Source organism: Grampus griseus (assembly GCF_964374135.1).
Source record: "Grampus griseus genome assembly, chromosome: 16".
Classification (NCBI taxonomy): domain Eukaryota; kingdom Metazoa; phylum Chordata; class Mammalia; order Artiodactyla; family Delphinidae; genus Grampus; species Grampus griseus.
Genome location: NC_139010.1, coordinates 80195338 through 80215516, shown reverse-complemented (window position 1 = coordinate 80215516; position 20179 = coordinate 80195338). Strand labels below are relative to the sequence as shown.

Sequence of the window (20179 nt, the reverse complement as noted above, 5' to 3'; positions counted from 1 at the left end):
CCCACGGCAGTCCCTGGCCTTCTGAGGGAGGTCATGGCTTCCACGAGGGGCTCTGGGAGGGGGCAGACTTTTGCCCCCCTGGAGGACATTTGGTAAAGTCTAGTGACATTTTTGGTTGTCACAACTTAAGGATTGGTACTACTGGCATCTAGTGGCTGGAGGCCAGGGATACCTCTAAACATGCTACAGACAAGGGGCAGCCCCAGTCACCAACCATGCAGATGCTGAGAATCGCTGCACTAGAGTCATACGGACTTAACATGACCCACACTTTAGTGGGCAAATGAAACCCATGGAAAGTTCCTCTTCCCTCTCACTTCCCAGAAAGGAGAAGGATGGTGTGGTGGGAAAGTCTTCATTATCCCACCAAATGGCCCCTACTTCTGTGACTCTCAAACGTCAACTGCCACTAAAAACACCAAAATAAGTGATTTGCACAGAATCATCTAGAAGGACATAGGAAGCTCATCCTATTTCTGCTGAATTTTAAAGTATGGTATCCTAACTAGATCCAATTAACTAAGCTGTCTCTAGAACTTCACATGATGCTTTTAATCTCCTTCAGACCACAAAACAGGGCCAGAAAGGCTGAGTGAGTTGTCCAAGGTCACCCAGATAGGAGGGGGCAACATCAGAGCTCAAAGGGAGGTCTTCTGAAAGGCCACACTCCTTCGTTTGGGGCTTAATAGACGTCGAGGTAGCTGACCAATCCGTTCTATGCTTCCGCTCTTACTAAATTTTGTATACAAGCAGACATCTTAAATACACACACATGAACCCCCAGCCCCTGCAAAGTGCGAAGTGCAAGGGGAGGCCTAAAGCTTAGAAAGCTTCGGAAAAGTGCTAACTTCTTGGGATTTGAGGGAAAGCTCTAAAAGCACACGCAGCACCCAGCACATTACGCCCTGACCACCTCAGTCCACATCATCCCTCTTACCTGCCCAGCATGGCTCTCCCGGTACGGGCACTTCCCATCCTACCCAGGGAGCTCTGCGGCGTGCAAATATCAGAAAACAGAATAAGTTCATTTCGTGCTTAGAAGCTTGAGGACCGTGCATAACAGAGACCAGGGTATCTTGATATTATGGTATCATTTCAATAAATGTATTGCCTATTCCAGTTTCTGCGAGGGGTCATCAGCGCTCTCCCAACTTATTCTGGGATCAAAGGGACATCTCACGGAAGAGAAGGAAAACAACATAATTGTTCATCATTCCCTGCTTGCTGAGTTCCAGCAAAGGGAAGCAATAACTATCATTGGGGCATGAAAGCTCTTTCTCAGCATTAACTCATTAACCCTCTCAGACCCCTGCCAGGAAGGCAACGAGGTACTGAGGATGGCCGCCAGCCCAGAGAGGAATCAACCGAGGCACGACAGAGCCTCACAGGTTACAGGAATTTGACAGAGAACAGAAGAGCGCAGAGGCTCTTGTGTGCAGGGCAGAGTTCTTTCTACTCCCACTTTAGGCGGGAGTCATGAAGAACAGAGGGGACATTCCAGGGTGAGCACAATGTTCCAGTCCTCTGCCCCCGAATCCTTCAAGACACTGTGGGCCTGGCCCAAGGGACTGCTATCAATAAGTGCAATGGAATATGGAAAAGGCAGGCTTTGCCTTTGTGGGTTTGTTTTTCTAATGTTTACCAGGGTGTCACAATTATTACAAATACTGAACCGATGCTGCCCGTGGTGAGGACGCCCGTCATCGAGCAGGACCACAGGAGGGGACGCCTGGCGAGGAGTTGGGGGGCGAGGGCAGAGAGGTCTTTGGGAAACCACTGCTCACGCTCTGCAAGAGGGTCATTTAGCTGCACATGTCCCGACAGATATTAAAATGTGGTGATAATGCCTTCCTTGGTGGAATTTAAGTCTCTATTAAAAACAGTGAATAAATGATGAGCTCATTGGCAAAAAATATTTGCCAATTAACAAGCAGCAGCTGTTTTCCTTTCTTTTTAAGGGCCCAGCTGATTAAAATTGCAGGCTGCCTCATTTAAACGAGAGTCTCATGTCCTTTACCTGGGGGGGGAAAAAAAAGGCTGAGCATCCTTTATTCAAAGTACATGCTTTTGTGATTCATTAAAGCACTTTCTAGCCGAATGCAAATGATCAACCCACAGAAGCATTTTCACTTGTTTTATAGAACGCACACATTTTTAATTCTTTGTTTAGCCTGATCTGCCTCCTTAAGAGAGTCTGCTTTGGACACGATAAGAGCAGCAGCCTGAGGAGCAGCAGGCAGAAGCGAGGGTTACCTGGTCCTTCCCACCCAGGAGAGCGTCCTAAGGTTGAGAGCGCATCCTGGCTGCAGGCACGTGTGCTGTGACCTGACACTCGGCTCCCAGGGTATCACCAGGAGCCTCATCCCCGGCCCACCCTCGTCCCCGCAGGAGGTCTTGTCTGATGAGCCACGGAAGCCACGGGCTGCAGTGACAAAGGCCTTGGACCAATTTTCCGCGGCTGCCTCTCAGAAGCAAGGAGAAGGCGCACCTAGCCTGCAGGCACCACCCTCGTCAGCTGACAGACCGAGCGCTGCGCCGGCCTCTGCCTTCCTAGAAGAGCTCCAGATGCTGCCCTGACCCCATGTGACCTCTGGCCAAAGGCCCAGGAGCCCCTGCCCTGGCTTTGATGTGGTATGAAGGATCCTAGGGGCCGCCTACCGCAACTGGCTCTATGCCCAGTTCACCCTCACCCGGCAGGTTCAGGGGGCCTCTCCCCAGCCAGTGACAACCAGACCCATCATCTCCCAAGAGACAGGAAGGCAAGCTGAGCCAATCAGACCTCCTCCTCCTCCCAGTACTGACTGGGGGCTTTTCGTTCGCCATCCATCCAACCGTTTCTTAAGGATCTTCTATAACTAGACATGACCGACCCATCACCCTGGCCCCTCAGGAGCATGCACGGTAGGTGGAAGACAAAGAAGATGAACGAATACGTAAAATAAGAGGCAAAGGAGCGTTACTAGAGGTGGTGAGACAGCGCCCTGTGCGGGAGCGGAGCAGCGTGCAGAGCAAACGAGGGGAAGCCACACGAGGAATGGCCTGGAACAGAGCTCTGCCCCGGAGTGGGCGCGGTAGGCCCAGCAGTGGGGAGGGAGGGCACCCCAGAATGCAGGGGCAGAGCCAGAGGAGTGCAGCAGTGGCTGGGGGTGGGGGGAACGGGAGGGAGCCCAAAGGCGGCCCAGAGGAGCTGCCCTCCAGAGCCTCTTTCCACACGCTGGGCTCCCTTTGCCCACTTTTCTCCTGCCCCCTCTCCTCCCTTCTCTGTGCCTTCCCTCAACACACAAAGAAGTAAGGCACTGCCTTCTTTTCTTACCCCTAAAAACTCCAGGAGCTCAATATCTCCCATAGAAAAGCAAATGCTTTCACCCTCACCAGATTCGGGGCCAAGCCCTCTTTCCTGACCTGCATCTCTGGAATCGACCATTTCACATCAAAAGTCTCCTCTGAAACTCCATTTCTCCACGGCTAGCTGAGCACTGTTTGGGGGCGTATATGGCATCACCACCCTCAGCTTTAACTAAATTCTCAGTTCGCTAAACTGAGATCCAATCCCCTAATGCCTTGTTTGCAACGGAAAGTGTTATGAACCAACTCAAAATCTGAATTACCTTTCATCTGCACAAAAATGTCCATCAGTAAATGCCTAAAGGACACAACTGAAAGTCACAGAAAAAAAATATATATATATATATATATGTATACAAGCCAAATGCTACATTGACTGAAATTTTAAAATAACGTTTAACTCACAAAAATTTTAAATAATGTTTAACTCCCTTTGTGCAATCAAAAAGAGATTTGTCTGGGGGCTTCCCTGGTGGCGCAGTGGTTGAGAATCTGCCTGCCAATGCAGGGGACACGGGTACGAGCCCTGGTCTGGGAAGATCCCACATGCCGCGGAGCAACTGGGCCCGTGAGCCACAACTACTGAGCCTGCGTGTCTGGAGCCTGTGCCCCGCAACAAGAGAGGCCGCCATAGTGAGAGGCCCGCGCACCGCGATGAAGAGTGGCCCCCGCTTGCCGCAACTAGAGAAAGCCCTCGCACAGAGACGAAGACCCAACACAGCAAAAATAAATTAATTAATTAATAAACTCCTACCCCAACGTCTTCTTTAAAAAAAAAAAAAAAGATTTGCCTGTATTTTCGGTGGGTGGGTATTTTCAGAAGTGAAAAACACTTCTGACCGTTTTAATCTTCACAATATTCTAGTTCAAAGACAGCACTTCATACACACACACCTTCAGAATGTTTTAAAATACCAATCACAGGGGCTTTCCTGGTGGCGCGGTGGTTAAGAATCTGCCTGCCAATGCAGGGGACACGCGTTCGAGCCCTGGGCCGGGAAGATCCCACATGCCACGGAGCAACTAAGCCCGTGCGCCACAACTACTGAGCCTGCGCTCTAGAGCCCGCGAGCCACAGCTACTGAGTGCATGTGCTACAACTGAGCCTGCACTCTACAGCCCGCGAGCCACAACTACTGAGCCCATGCGCTGCAACTACTGAAGCCTGCGTGCCTAGAGCCCATGCTCCGCAACAAGAGAAGCCACCGCAATGAGAAGCCCGTGCACCACAAGGAAGAGTAGCCCCCACTCGCCGCAACTAGAGAAAGCCCACGCGCAGCAACAGAGACCCAACGCAGCCAAAAATAACTTAATTAAAAACAAAAATTCTTTAAAAAAAAAAAAATACTGATTCCAGAAAGTATTTGCACCCTTAGATCTGCCCTGGGCAAAGGATGCGGCCTCTGTCCCCACCTCTGTGTGGGCCCCCTCCCCGCGTCCTGTGGACAGAAGCAGCGCTGTTCGCTGTTCACTGTTCCTCACCCACAGGTTCCCAGGGATCAACTTGACACTTGCTGTGTCAAGTCTTGACGGATACACTGAAGCTGTCCAAAAGGGACGAAACGCTGAGTGGACCTCTCACCTGAGGTCGCCCGGGGGGCAGCCTGTTTCTCCGCGTGGGAACCCTTGCTCGGCCCGCACCCTTCTGGCCCATTTCCTGAGAAAGGTGACTCCATCCTTTTTTCCTGAACGTGCCCTCCCAGGGAAGCGCTGGCTCAAAAACAGCTCCTGCATTTGTTCAAGCGTAATTCAACCTCCCTTATGTGACGGCCAGGCCCGGCCAGTGAACAATGTTATCACAGTGCTTAGAAATGGAACGGTTTCTGTTTCCGGCAAGGCCGAGCACAAAGCAGAATACCTTCACCTTCACGTTGCTTGTCGCCTTTAGACAAACGAGTTTCGAGTTCTGCATACTCACTGGTCGTAGATACCGAGACCACCGGGCTGTACTCATGCTCTCCGGAGGGGCTGGTGACCTTCAGTCGAAACCTGTACAGCGTCCGTGGGTCCAGACCTTCCACAACATGCTTAGTCGCATATCCCCTAGACGGAAGGAGACACACGTGATGATGACACCAGGTAATCGGGGCAGCGTCCTCTGAAAGGTATTAGAAGGGAGAGTGGAAGGGATTTCTGAGCACTGTCTACCCCCAGTACACAGCTGACCCTGGTGGCTGTCCGTCTCTCACCCTGGGCTGAACTCTTGAGCACGGAGGACAGGACAGGCGTCCACCCCTGCCCGGCAGGCGCCCTCGATGCCGCAGCCCCCCTCCCCCAGGGCGACGCACAGCTGGCTCGCGATTTTGTACTTTGGAGAAATGATCACGTTAACCCATGATTTTTTTTTGTCCTCATACGGCAAAGTTTCACAATTGAAAGCTAAGCTCGGCAGTCCACGTAGCACATACATGACTGCTGAGTGCGGTCTTCGGGTGGATGGGCGCCGCTGTGTACCTACTGCGGGCAAAATCCCACTGCAGGGAGAGGGCGTGACTGGTCGGAGTCCCCGAGCAGCTGGGGAGGTGGGCAGCACAGAAATGACTCTCCTATCACGCCACCCAGTCAGGTTCACCTAGGAAAACGTTTGTGGGAAGCAGGTGCTGAACACTTGGAGAGCAGAAAACTGATTAGAGGCTGTGATGGAAACCTGCAGGCAGAAAGATTTGAGTTGGATCGTTTGGAGCTGAAAAACGAGCACCAGGAAACGCAGGCGGGCAGTGCTGCCGGCTCAGGAGACGCTGAGACCCAGTAAAGGCGCCGAGACCCCGGCCCTCTGGTCACGAAGCAGGGCCTGGGGGTCTGGTTTTGACTTGCCACACTTTCTAGGATACCAGGTCTCCAAAGGTCCCAGGAGTTGTATGTCTATCCCAACAGTCCCAAAATCTCAGCTCCCTTTGCTGCCGAAAACCTTTATTAGCATCTGATTAAATTCCACGTATCTCTTTTCGAAGGCTTCATCTAAATCTTTCTCTCCTTACACCTCAAAGACTTGATCTGTATGTGTGCAGGGTGGGTGGAGAGGGAGTGCGGATGTGCTATCTCCAGCTCTTTTCTTCTTTCCTGCTTCCACACCCAGCCCAGGCCCTGCCCTCCTCCCTTCAGGACACTCTCCACAGCCCCTTGGAGGCCAGGCTTACCACTTTTTTTCCCATTTTCTGTCTATAACGTTCCCTTCATTCTCAGAAGACTTGTACAGAGGCCAGAATCATACGTTGGGGTTCACAACTAATCTTTCAAAAATATTGATGTGCTACCTAAATATGTACACATCAATTCCTTTCCATGCAACTCACCAAACCTATCTAGTGCCCACTACCTGGGAGGTGCTGGGCTGGGCTGGGGATGCAGCCCTGGACCAGTTCAGGGCCGAGATGCATCTGTCAACTCTTGCTGATGGGTGCAAGAACAGGGGCAGTCCAGGACAGTGAGGCGTGACAGCTGCATCAGGCTGAAATGACAGCGCTGGAGTTGCCATCATTACTGATAAACCCACTGGAAAAGTAGTGTCTCCCCAAAGATGCAGGCACAGTGCCCAGTGCATAGACAGCCAAGCCCACCATTGCTCCAGGGGGAGGAGAACCCTTCAGGATAGTTTAAGACGACCCAGAAGGCCTTCTAGCTCCCAAACTCACCCATCAGACAAGCAATTCCTCTACCGTGAGGAGTGAGCGAGGGGAGAGGGGGCCCCAAAGCATGTCCTTAGCAGAGAGGCCTCTGATGTAAAGTGAGACATGGGGCAAGCAACTTCCAGAACAGACAGGAGGATAGGCAGGGGAAGGAAGGACCCAGGCAGTCTGAGAAAGCCACGTGGACTGGAAGGACAAGGAATCCAGGGGAATGAATGGTTAGGTGAGAGCAAAGGGTAACTGACAGAAAAATCTAGTGCCGGGTGATCAGGCAGGTCTGGATCTGTGCTCCTGAGAGGAGTCTCAGCTCAGAGACCTGGAGGACCATGTTTGAAAACAGGAAATGATTTCCAAAGACCCTTTGCCCTTTGCGTTTCTCTCCCTTTGTCGATTATCCAAAACGTAAAATTTTAAGCTGAAATGAAGTCCAGAATACTCGGAGATCCCCCTTTTCTGCATCACAAGTTACTCCAGGCACCAAAACCTAAATGACTTCTTGGGCAGAGCTCTAACCGAGCCAAGAAGAAGTTGCAGGCGGGGGACGTTGAGGCCCTTCTGACCTTCGCCTGTGTTCTCCTGCCCTTCAAGGGTGGACGCAGCCCTCTTCACTGAGACTACCCTTCCTTGAAGCATATTTCTCTCCACCTAAAGAAGCCACGTCAGTCAAGGTGGCCTTTAGCTACCCCTCCCATCTTGCAGCTGCACGTACTCTTCCCACAGTTAAGAGTCAAATTCCTCTCCCCTTAAATAGGATGGGATGTGGCCAAGGGATGCTATACAATTCTGGGCCCAGCCCTAATACTCCTGGCAGCTTCTGCTCTTGCTCCCTTGGAAGCCAATTGCATGTAAAGATGTTCAACTTCCCCACTGGAGGGACACGTTGCCTGGTGAGAGTCACTGGAAGATGCCAGACAATGAAGGAAAACACAGGAGCCCGGTCAGCCGCCCACTGTCCCCACTGCCCCAGCAGAGGCATCAGACACATGAGTGACACCACTCGGATCCTTCAGCCCCAAAAGAGCTGCACCAGCCAAGATCACATGGAACAGAGACTTGCCCTCCCCACACTGCCCAAATTGTAGGATCATGAGCAAGCGTGTATTTTACACTTTGACCAAAACCACTAAGTTTGGGACAGTTTGTTACACAGCAGTAGATAACTGATACATCATGTACCAACAACAAAGAAACTATAATAAAGACAATTAGGAAATGATACCGACAGCCTTAAGAAGCCGAAAAAACAGAAGTGTTAAAACTAGATACAAATGTATTTACCATGAAAGAAAAGGCTCTGAAACCAAGACAAATGTTCAGAAAAACTGCATATGGTCTAAAAAAAAAAAAAATAACAACAATAAACTAAAATATATCAGCTTGGACAAAGTAATCTTGTGAGTGGGTGGGTTTTATTGTTACATGAGCAGAGGTGCATAACTATAGCTATTTGAATCATAGAAACTGAGCCCTCAATTTGTGGCATCTGAAAAGATCTTTAGGAGCTCAGTGAGACTACAATGCTCAAACCTCAATGGAATTTAATTGCCAGGTGGCAAAGACTTAACATAGGTTTAGACCAAAATAAAACTAAAAGGGCCCCCAATAAAATCCAATGGTGCTAAACGTCATAAGATCACCATGAAGCAAACAGCACCTTCATAACCCCTGGAAAGATAAATTACAGAACCGTCTGAGAAAACAGATGCCACTGGGCACAGTGATTGGAGGCTGGAGGCTCTCACAGCATCAGTAGAGTGGCCCCAGGGAGAGGACCAGAGACACAGCTGCCCACTAGGGTCCTCCACGACTACAATGCAGACACAGGGGTGACACCAACTGCAGCACAGACACAGGGATGTCTCAGAGCAGCCGTGTATCGAACGTCTGGAGATGCACTTCTTTACACGGCCCAGGCATGGTAGCTCAAAGGATGAAGCAATCTTAGAACTTTTCCAAGTTCTATTTCCAGTAGAGGAAATATATCAAAGTGTAAAGCATACCATTATTTCTGTTATCAGCCAAAGCAAATATCTGATGCAAGAGCTGAGCAAACATGAAACATAACAAAGTAAGTACTGAAATGCCCAGAGACTCAGTTCCCAGACTTCTCTTCTCCCACTATGTTTCACTCCCAGCTTTCCAATCCCGCCACCTGCTGATGACTCTGAAATCCATTTCTCCAGCCCAGACTCTCCCCTGGCTGGTTCTTCCCCAACTGCCTCCTTGATGTCTCCACTTGGATGCCTGATCGTCCCCAAACGAGCTTCCGTTGCATCCCGAGTCTCCATGGTTTGAGCTGCTCAGGGCAAAACCTTGGTGCCACCTGTGGAAGACTGGATTTTGCTCACAGGTACTTGGTGCCCTCCCAAGGATTCTATATCCCTGTGCTGTGGAGCTCAGACGTGGCAGGACTTGCTCTGAGCAATGAAGTATAAACAGAGGTGCAGCGTGTCATTCCGGGTGGAAGCTTCAAGAAACGGGGAGCCCCAATCTCTGCCTCTGCTGGCACCATGAGTAGCCACGTTCAGGCAGAGGCCACTCCACCAGCCTGGCGACCCACCACGGGTGTTCCGTGTGGGAAATACACGGCTGCCGTTGGGAGCCACTGAGCTTCCGGAGCTGCTGCTTCCTGCAGCCCAATGGGGCCGATCCTGAGATGCTACTGACGCCCCTTGACTATCCTTTCTCTCACATCCCATATCTGGTGCACCAGCAAATTCTTCAAATCTATCTTCACAAGCCCTGATTTCACCACTTTTCACACTGTTCTGTTATCTCCCACCTAAATTATTGCAGAAGCTTCCTAATTAGCCCTCCCTGCTCTGGCCACCTTCCCTCCTCACAGCCTGTCCTCCACTCAGCAGGCAGAGTGACCCTCACGGAGCATATGCACCAGACCCCTCCCCAGTTTATCAGTGTCCAGTGGCTTCTCACCGCACAGAGTGACAGCCCCCAAGACCCGTCCCCGCGCTGGCCCCATCCCATTACTCATTCACTTCACTCCTCAGTGTTTCTGGAAGGCCAGGCACGATCCCGCCTCCAGACGTTTCTGCCTGCTGTGCCTTCTGCCTGGAATGTTCCTCCATGAGGCTCATGAGGCTCCAGATACCCCTCACTTGCTTCTTTACACAGATTACCTTCTCAGTGAAGCCTTCTTCACCTCCACTCCAAGCCCCCAACTACTCTCCTCTGCTTTCCACTTGGTACTTAACCACCACCTGACACACTATATTTTTACTTCTGCATCTTATTCATCGCTTGTCTTCCTCATCACGAGGGAGGCATTTTTGTCTGTCTGTCCAGTGCTGTATCCCTGGGATCCAAAACAGTGTGTGGCACATAGTAGGTGCTGACAGAATGAATGAAATGCATGATGAGGGTACCAATTATCATAGGAATTCAGCGGGGTAGATAATAGGATAGTAAAGGGAGCTTCTCAGTCGAGGTAGAGATCTGACTTGGGTGGAAGAAAGGATGGAGCAGGGGAGATTTGTCTGAACAGAGAAAACAGCTGAACACACATGCAGGAGAAGTCAAGGCATACTCGAAGGACGGTAAAGCAGATTTCGTGGGAAGGTTTATGCCCAGAAATAAGAGACAGCAAGAAAGGCAGGTTGTGGGCAAGCTGTGAAGGGCATCAGATGTTAGTGTAAGGAGTTGGACCTTCATTCTTCAAACAATGGAAACCCATCAAAGACAATCTGACAAAAGGAAGATTAAAAAGAAAATTAAACTAGCAAGATAGAAGGAAGGGAGAGAGGGCAATGGCCAATTCATTCAATCAGCAAATAAGCTGGACGTTTGTAGGACCTGGGGATTCAGCAGTGACTAGTCAGAAAACAGATCCTACTTGCGTCCTAGTAGGGGAAATGCCACAATCTAACGAGGGAAAGCATAGAAGGGATGTGCAAAGGGAGAACTCATGAAAACTAGATATAACTGGCTGTGAGGAGAGCCCGTGTCAAAGACAACAGCACTGATTCAAGACTGGCTGTTGGAGAAGATGAACAGAAACTGACAAGTCAAGACGAAGTTCTTAAATCCACAATCCCAAGGTCAGATAGTCTAGATAATCGCTTTTTCAAAGAAAGGCATTTGCTAGTTTTAACGATACACCTAGGGAAAAGCGATATAATGGAGAAAAGAGGTCAAGATTAACACAGTCTAACTCTGCCACCTAGTGTCAAGGTTTGTGCTAATTCTCTGAGGGAAAGTGAGCATCTCACAACCTCGCTTAGGGTTGGGGTCTGAAGGCCTCGCTGCTGGCTCTGCAATGCCAGGCAACCGTCCAGGTGAGTTCCCGGGCCAGACAGCACTCAGGCCTCTGGGGAAAACATAACAACACAGAGACACACAGGCTGGAGGCCAGTGGGCATGGCTGATCACCCAGCAAAGGAGAAGTGGAGACACAACGGAGCACCCAGGACAGCCCCACCTAACCTGCCCAAGCATGGTTTGTGGTGCAAGAGAAACACAGTAAATAAAATACCTTTTTCTCTCTCCACAGATATACTTGTTATATCATCATTCATGCTTTTGGGTGGAAACTACTTACCAGAGAATAACACATGACATGACATGATTAAAATAATATTTCAAGTAGTCGGGCCAGGAATTATTTTCATGTGGCAACTACATTTCAGGTAAATGCATGTTTTCTTTTCTACGTACAAAGAATCGTTCATCAAATCGCAGGGATACCATGGTTCAGGTAACAGTCGAAGCCTGCGTATGTACCCTCACATCAGCACCCTTACCACAACGCCACCTGGAGAAAAGTCCAGCAAAGCGCTGCAACTGTCCCCTGACTGCAGCAGTGCCAGGATGCCGGCTGTGATATTGCCCTACAGTTTTCCGTAATGTTACCACTGGGGAAAATGGTAAAAGGTACATGGGATTTCTCTGTATTATTTCTTACAGCCAGATGTGAAGCTACAATTATGTCAAAATTAAAAGTTTAATATAAAACCGTATCTGCAACTCATTTCTGGTCTTCTTCCTAAAACACAAAGTCATTTTGCAAGCAGTAAAGCTGTCAAAGGAAGAAATAAGGATTGAAGTGAAGGCTAAGAAAAAAAAATGACTTCTTGATTATTCCTGTTGCATTCATTTATTTATTGACACAACAAATATTTTGAGGGCCTCCTATGTGCTGACACTGTCTTGGAGCTGGAGAAAGAGCCTTAAGCAAGCAGGAATCTTACCTGCTTCTCGTGGAGTTTAGATGCTGGTAGGGAGACAGCAAATGAACAGTAAACAGTAAAATGACTCCGGCAGAGCTAGGTTTCACAACGCAAATGAAACAAGGTCATGGCAGAGAGGACAGCTGGGTGGAAGAACGGCTACTTCAGGTGGCCTTTTGAGGAGGGGCCAGTGTTTGATATAATAATGTGCATGGTGTAAAGGAACCAGCTGTATGAAACTAGAAGGAAGTGCATTCAAGGAAAAGGCAAAAAAGACAGGTTCTGATGGAGGCTGAGAGAGGTAGCAGGTTGGTTGGAAAGAGTTACAAGGGAACAACTTCCAGGTCCGGGAGGTTGTCACATCTGTGAACAGAACAGCCTGAGGGGAACCTCATCTGATTTCATCCAACTCAGCTTTGATTCTGTCTCTACGTTTTGGATTTTTTAAATATACCATTAGAATATTTCAGAAGCCTAAGGGGCTCTCAAAGGTCTAGGAGGTTTAATTTCAGAGTGACTGCTCACCCTTATTTTCCAAAATTCATCACTCATGAAAAGAATGAATGCAAATGATGCTGACTCATTCCTTCAATTTCAAAATGAGTCTTCTTGGAGACAATAGAAACCATTCCAGCTAATCAAGAAATCAAAGCAAAGTGTTAAGCAGTTCAACATTGCACCTACGTATAAATGATACCATAAGTGTGCATTCTGGGGTCTTCTTCTTCAATAGAAAACCTGAACCACTGCTCCTGAGGTCCCTGCCGCTTGACTTTCTTCTCCAGATCCCAGTATAATTCAATGCTGTGATGAGTCACTTTGCCCACAACAGGTGGATGAGGCTTTGAGGATGGTGTGATTTCTAAAAAGATAAAAATTTAAAAATTAAAAAAGATACAGTATTTCAGGACTCTATTTCCATAAGGAAGAGAGATCAGCTGAGTGCATTAGAGCTAGTTGAAAATCAAACTGTGTTTTCCTATACGTCAGGCACACATGTGAGTATTCCTCCCTGTGGCTTGAAGAACATCAGAAAAGCATGAGTGATAGAAAATTTGGGTGATGCAGTGAGTTACCACATTCGTCAACGAGCAGATTGTACCATACCCATTGACATCATACTTCACTCATGGACCCTTCCAAAAGGTTACTTAACTTATGGAACTAATTAGATTTTTCTTTGAGCTGATGAAACACAGTTTGCTGCTATCATCCTTCAGTGATCTGGCTGGTAAACAAAGCCAATAGACAAATGATATTGCTGGTCCAAATATTTGTAATACAGATGACAAAGTGTTGATATCTGTTCTATATAAACAGCTCTTACAAACTAACCAAGGAAAAACCCAAAGGCTAATAATATCAACCAGGCAAAAGACGAGCAGTAGACAGCACAGCAAAAATAACCAACATAATGTCCAAAAAAGGCATTTATATTCCCTAGTGGCTGCAGAAAATGATGATAATTGGATATAACTTTATATACTGTCAGACACTTAAAAAGAGAGGTAACTATTAGAAGTGACAGTGTCAGGAGAGGACACTCATACATTGGTGGTGGGGAAATATGAATTCTAGCCTTTTTAGAAAGCAATCTGGCAGCATCAATTAAAATTAAAAATACATATGCCCTCCTCTCCAATCATGCCACTCTTGGTAAACTCTCCTGCCGAAATCTGAACACACAGGGACATATATACAAGGACATTAACTATTAAAGTTTTTTAGCCATTAACAGTGAATAGGAGATGACCCATTAATAAGAGAATAGTCAAATAAATGATGATACGTCCATAGCAGGGAATATTACACAGGTTTTAAAAATAAATTAGTTCTATGCTAGATACCTTGAGAGGATTTCCAGAAGGTATTGTTGAGGGAGAAATCAAGACGCGGGGAAAAATACAGGATACAGGATATCCCATTTCTGTAAAAGATGGCAGGGGGCACAGCACACACCGAGCTGTTCTGCATCCAGTTGTTCTGTTTCGCGTTAGTTTTGTCTCCCTTGCTAGATTTTAAATTCCTTGAGGGCTGGGTCCATGACTTAACACTTCTTTTAAAACCTCTCTCTGTCCCTCAGGGTCTTTTAGGCCTCAAAAATGTTATTGATATCTGGAGAGAACGCTAATTAGAAAAGATACATGTACCCAGTGTTCACAGCAGCACTATTCACAATAGCCAAGACATGGAAGCAACCTAAATGTCCATTGACAGATGAATGGATAAAGAAGATGTGGCGTGTATACACACACACACACACACACACACACACACACACACACACACACACACTGGAATATTACTCAGCCATTAAAAAGAATGAAATAGTGCTATATGCAGCAACATGGATAGAACTAGAGATTATCATACTAAGTGAAAAAAATCAGACAAAGATAAGTATCATATGATATCACTTTTATGTGGAATCTAAAAAAAACGATACAGGTGAACTTGTTTACAAAACAGAAATAGACTCAGACGTGGAAAACAAACTTATGGTTACCAAAGGGGGTAGAGGTGGGGAGGAGAAATAAATTGGGAGTTTGGGATGAACAGATACACACTGCTATATATAAAATGGGTGAACAACAAGGATCTACTGTATAGCACAGGGAACTATATCTGTGGAAAAAATCTGAAAAAGGGTATATGTACGTATTTATATATGTATAACTGGATCACTTGGCTGTATACTTGAAACACAACATTGTAAATCAATTTTTTTCTAAATGTCATTGCTTTACCACATTTGCCGCTGACTCCCACCGACCCTGGGCCCTCCTGCAGTGCAGCCCCAGTGCAGACTAGGCTGCCCTGAGCTTGCCGGCCCCAGGCCAGGAGGAGAGATAATCACCAAGTTCCCTTACGTTCAGATCCCAGAGATACACACTAGCAGTCTGCTGGCCCATTCTTTCCAACTTTATTTTGTTGATATTTATTGAAAGCATGGCTTAATGGAATTGGAGAAACCTGGGTTTGAATACATGCTCTGAAACCCAGTCGAAAACACCTCACAGTGTTGTTGTTGTTGTTTTTTTTTTTTTTGCGGTACGCGGGCCTCTTACTGCTGCGGCCCCTCCCACTGCAGAGCACAGGCTCCGGACGCGCAGGCTCAGCGGCCACGGCCCACGGACCCAGCCGCTCCGCGGCACGTGGGATCCTCCCGAACCGGGGCACGAACCCGCGTTCCCTGCATCGGCAGGCGGACTCTCAACCACTGCGCCACCAGGGAAGCCCCCTCACAGTGTTTTGTGATAAATAAATAACATATATGAAGTATCTAAATCAGTTATGGAATATTTCAGGCAATGGTATCCTACACAGCAGCTAAAAGGAAGTAGTTCTACACTCAAACCTCAAATGAGTATGTGAAAAACACAGGTTCAAAGGATGCACTACGTTATTATACTGCTTACGTAAACTTTTATAGAACATACAACACTATATATTATTTATGAATACATAGGTATGTAGTCTAAGTTAAAAACACTGATGGGGAGAATGCACGCCGCCAGGATAGAGTTCTCTCGCAAAAGTCAGGGAAAGGATGAGGTATGCTCAGGTAGGGAAGGTGACTTACCACTATATTTGTAAGGTTTCATGCCATTGAGAATTTAAGGCATTTATGGCAAAATTTTAACATTTGAAACCTATGTGGTACATTGGGGTATATGCTGATTTTCAATTATTTTTGTATGTTTGCAATATTGATTTTTAAGAAATAACTATAAAAATAAATGCTATACATTGCTCTTATGGAGCTGTTGGTTTTCTTAGTGAAACCTATTTCAGTGTTCTAAGTACTAATTAACGCCATGGGGAGAGGAATTAATGATCACATACCACGTGTCAGACATGGGTCTTTCAACATGGCTCATCTCATTTTGTCCCAGCAACTCTGGCTGGGGAACACAAGGGTGACTCACACCCTTACATTATGACACTGTCGCTGAGCAACTCTGTTCTTTCTCTTTCAGAGCCCCCTAAAACCATTCAAAGACCAGGACTGGTAGACTGTCATGGATTACCCTCAATCAAAGACATCTAGCTTAGAAAACTCGGATTGACATATACACACTACTATACAGTATATAAAATAGAGAACCAACAAGGACCTACTGTATAGCACAAGGTACTATACCCAATATTTTGTAATAAGCTATAAGGAAAGTGAATCTGAAGAATATATATATAATATATATATAATATATATAATATATATATTATATATATTATATAATATATAATATATATTATATATATTATATATATTACATATATTATATATTATATATTATATATATTATATATATTATATATATTATATATATTATATATTATATATATATTATATGTACACACACGTATAACTGAATTGCTGTGCTGTACACCTGAAACTAACATGATATTGTAAATCAACTATACTTCACTTTTATAAAAGAGAAAACTAACAATCCCATTGTAAATTAAGATAGGTAAGAAATTCTAAACGAATGCCAAATCTCCAAAGGGACCAACCAAATGGTTCACCGCAAATTTACATGAGGAATAAAAAGATACTATTCCCAGTTATGCACGTGTCTCTCATGCCTTTTGCTCTTTACTAATCATTGATACAGGCCCATAACCTGAGACCTTTACCTGTTAGCTTGGCACTGGCCACAGATGGTCCACTGCCAGCTGCAGGCTCAGGACAGAGTCAGAGCCCCCACTGCTAGTCGTCACCCCCTCCAGATCTGGTACACCGGAAAAGCGGTGGTGTCTAGAGAGTTGATTTATTGTTACTCACTTTTAAGGAGTGATCCAAGCTTCTCAGACCCACAGCCTCTCCGAGGCTCAGCACCCATGAATGAAAACTGACTGAAGGTACGGCCGTCACAGCACGGACTTGGCTGACCCCGAGACACCACTTTGTACCACTTAACTCGCCCAGACCCCGAAGGTCAGTGCGCTGACCAGCAATGATGATCTGCATCTTCTTTACTTTGAAGCACAGCTTATCAAGATGCAGTTCTCCAGCTAGGCAAGAGCAGCTTTGGGCAGAAAACTATTAACGCCATACAGGACCCAGAGGGTCAGCCCATGAGTGAATGTCCCCATCAGGTGAGAGCTGTTGGCTTTCTAGGTGGCCAGAAAATAGGGGATGAAAGCAAACTTGTTTTGTTTCGGTTTTCAGCCAACCTAGAGTCATTTGACGGGTGTGTTTTAACTCTTACAGCATTGTGCCCATACACTGCAGCTTGTGTTTTCTCTTTGATAAAAATTCTGGTATTTTTGTCATGACCAGCTAATACACGTATTTGAGGATGTTAGTTTTAGGATGGATTCTAAAATAAACATAGGAACAGGTCAGTAGCCAAAGTGCAAACATCACTGTGCCAAGGGAAGAGAGGCCCTGACAGAAACGACAAGTCCCGGGTCAGCTCCGAGCCTCCAGGAGAGCTGACAGAAATGACAAGTAACAGGCCCACTCCTGGGAGGAGAACAGCAATGACTACAGTACAAGTTACGTGGCACTCACTTTCTGACAGGCGCCATCATGGATGCTTTATTCATTCATTTAATTTCCTGTACAACTCTATAAGGATTTTTATCATCTCCATTATAAAAAATCTCAGACACAGAGAGTTTAAGTAACTTGCCCAAGGTCACAGCGCAGTACCTGGCAGAACCAGGGTTAAAACACAGGCTGCCTCTGAGCAACAGAGATGCCATACGCAGACGTGGAGTGAAAAATCTACTACTGGTTAGAGCTCCAGATTTGCTCCAGCCACTCATTTTAAATCAGGTTTGACCTGTGAACCCGCTTGAACCCCAAGCATATTTTTAAATGACCAAGAGAACTTAACGAGAGAAAGGGAAGACAGTGAAAGCCAGGTGATTGTTTGAATGAATGAAGTGTGGGGACGTCCGAGCAGGACGAGGGAGCGAGGGCACCGGGGTCAGGAGGCTGCTTGTCTTCAGGGACTCGGTCCATAAAAAGGAAGATAAGATGGTCTAGGAGGACCACAGGAGGCCAAGAAGCAGACAGATTTGGCCACATTCACCTTGACACTGTGAAGTGGGTAGGAAGTCAGACAGGTGCCTCTGTATGTTCAGCATGGAATGCAGAGGAGGAAAGGTCCTCAAATGTGGGTAAAACAATGAGAGAGAGAACTCATTGATAATCTGAGAAGAGTGTTTGTACCAGGGCAAGGAACAGGGACTATATCAGGAAAGCATGCTAAATTGAGTTTACTACCAGCACATGAACAAATTCCTCTATTTTAAATGTTATCATCCTCAAGTTTCACCGTGAAGCTAGAATTGCAAGAGGAGGTAAGTATATCTAGGAGGACAGCCCTGACTCACTCTACTCTGGGATGAACCTACTGGCTGTTTGACAAGTAATAATACATCTTTCCTAAAATGACTACAATCAACATTTTGAAAAACTCAAAAGCTCACCTTTTTTCTATTTCTTTGTTTAACCAGGATGTTTATATCCACATTTGTATTTATATTTATCTAAGTAGAAACGCTATTTTGGGAATTGTTTTCATAAGTTTTATAAAATATATATACAACATACCCACAAACACATATTCGTAGACACAATTTAGATTTATATAAAAGTTTTAGAACTCTATTTTTTCCTGATTATAAGTATCAGATCTTTTAAAAGGTGCTTTTGCTTATTTAAGTCTCATAACCACATTTAGCCAATCACATAATCTTATGTCAAACTCAGGCTTAAAGTTTATTTGAACTTTTCTAAAGATTACTGACAAAAAAGGGGGGGGGGAGTCTTACTTTCAATTTCGCATCTTTACTTTAAACAACTGATAGGCTCTTTCCATCATGGCAGATTGTTTTAACCTTAAAAGTTTTTCATTTCATTTCATTTGTTGAGACGTGGATGGATCTAGAGACTGTCATACAGAGTGAATTAAGTCAGAAAGAGAGAAACAAATATCATATATTAACACATATATGTGGAACCTAGAAAAATGGTACAGATGAACTGGTTTGCAGGGCAGAAATTGAGACACAGATGTAGAGCACAAACGTATGGACACCAAGGGGGAAAGCGGGGGTGGGGGGTGGGGCACATGAATTGGGAGATTGGGGTTGACATGTATACACTGATGTGTATAAAATGGATGACTAATAAGAACCTGCTGTATAAAAAAATAAAATAAAATTCAAAAATTTAAATAAATTAAAAAAAAAAGTTTTTCAACAGAGGACAGTGGTTGCCAGGGGCTGGTGGGAGTGGGTGGGAGCGGGGCGGGCGGGATGTATAATGGGTGAAGGGGGTCAAAAGTTACAAACTTCCAGCTATAAAATAATTGTCACCGGGATGTAACCTACAGCATGGTGACTATAGTTAATATTGCACATTTGAAAGCTGCTAAGAGTAGATCTTAAAAGTCCTCATCGCAAGAAAAAAAGGGAAAAACGCTTATAACTGTATGGTGACGGATGTTACCTAGACTTATCATGGTGATCATTTTGCTATGTATAAAAATGTCGAATCATTATGTTGTACACCTGGTGTCAATTATTCCTAAATAAAATAAATATAGATATATACTAAAAAAAAAGTTTTCCAAAAAAATGAAAAAAGAAAAAACAGCAACAAAACTACCAGGCTGATCTTAAAAGGACAATTATATGAGAATTTACGTACGTGTTGTGTACTATAAAAGCTTTTTGTAAGAAAGTTCTTGTGCAAATCTGACAAAACAATTTTATGCCCCTCTTGCCAGTTGTCAAGTAACAAATAATATGAAAATGAAATATAGAGGGCTTTGTACACTGTCACCTTTCAGTCCCTATGGTTACGAAAATGGCATAAAACGTGGCTCTCCAGTGCACCAGAAATCCATTTTTAAAAGCTATCATTTACAAATTATAGGTTTAAACACAGAAAACTATAAAGTTTAAATAAACCACTGAACAATATTAGGCCTTATTCTAAAATTTTAAATATGTAGGTTGTAATAATGTAACAGAAATGTGCCAGCCCCGTAGGAGGAA

At 45.7% G+C, this 20179-nt stretch overlaps 1 protein-coding gene across 1 annotated transcript in view; it reads right to left on the bottom strand.

The window, feature by feature from the left end:
* FANK1 (fibronectin type III and ankyrin repeat domains 1) overlaps positions 1-17695 on the bottom strand; it is a gene marked incomplete at both ends in the record, with an annotated part of 29144 nt that extends 11449 nt beyond the window's left edge. The window contains 4 exons of the mRNA XM_082672979.1: positions 5264-5443; positions 12852-13016; positions 17075-17190; positions 17679-17695. Coding sequence (XP_082529105.1) covers positions 5264-5443; positions 12852-13016; positions 17075-17190; positions 17679-17695 — 478 coding nt within the window. The remainder of the gene's footprint in view (positions 1-5263; positions 5444-12851; positions 13017-17074; positions 17191-17678) is intronic.
* Positions 17696-20179: the final 2484 nt, after the last annotated feature.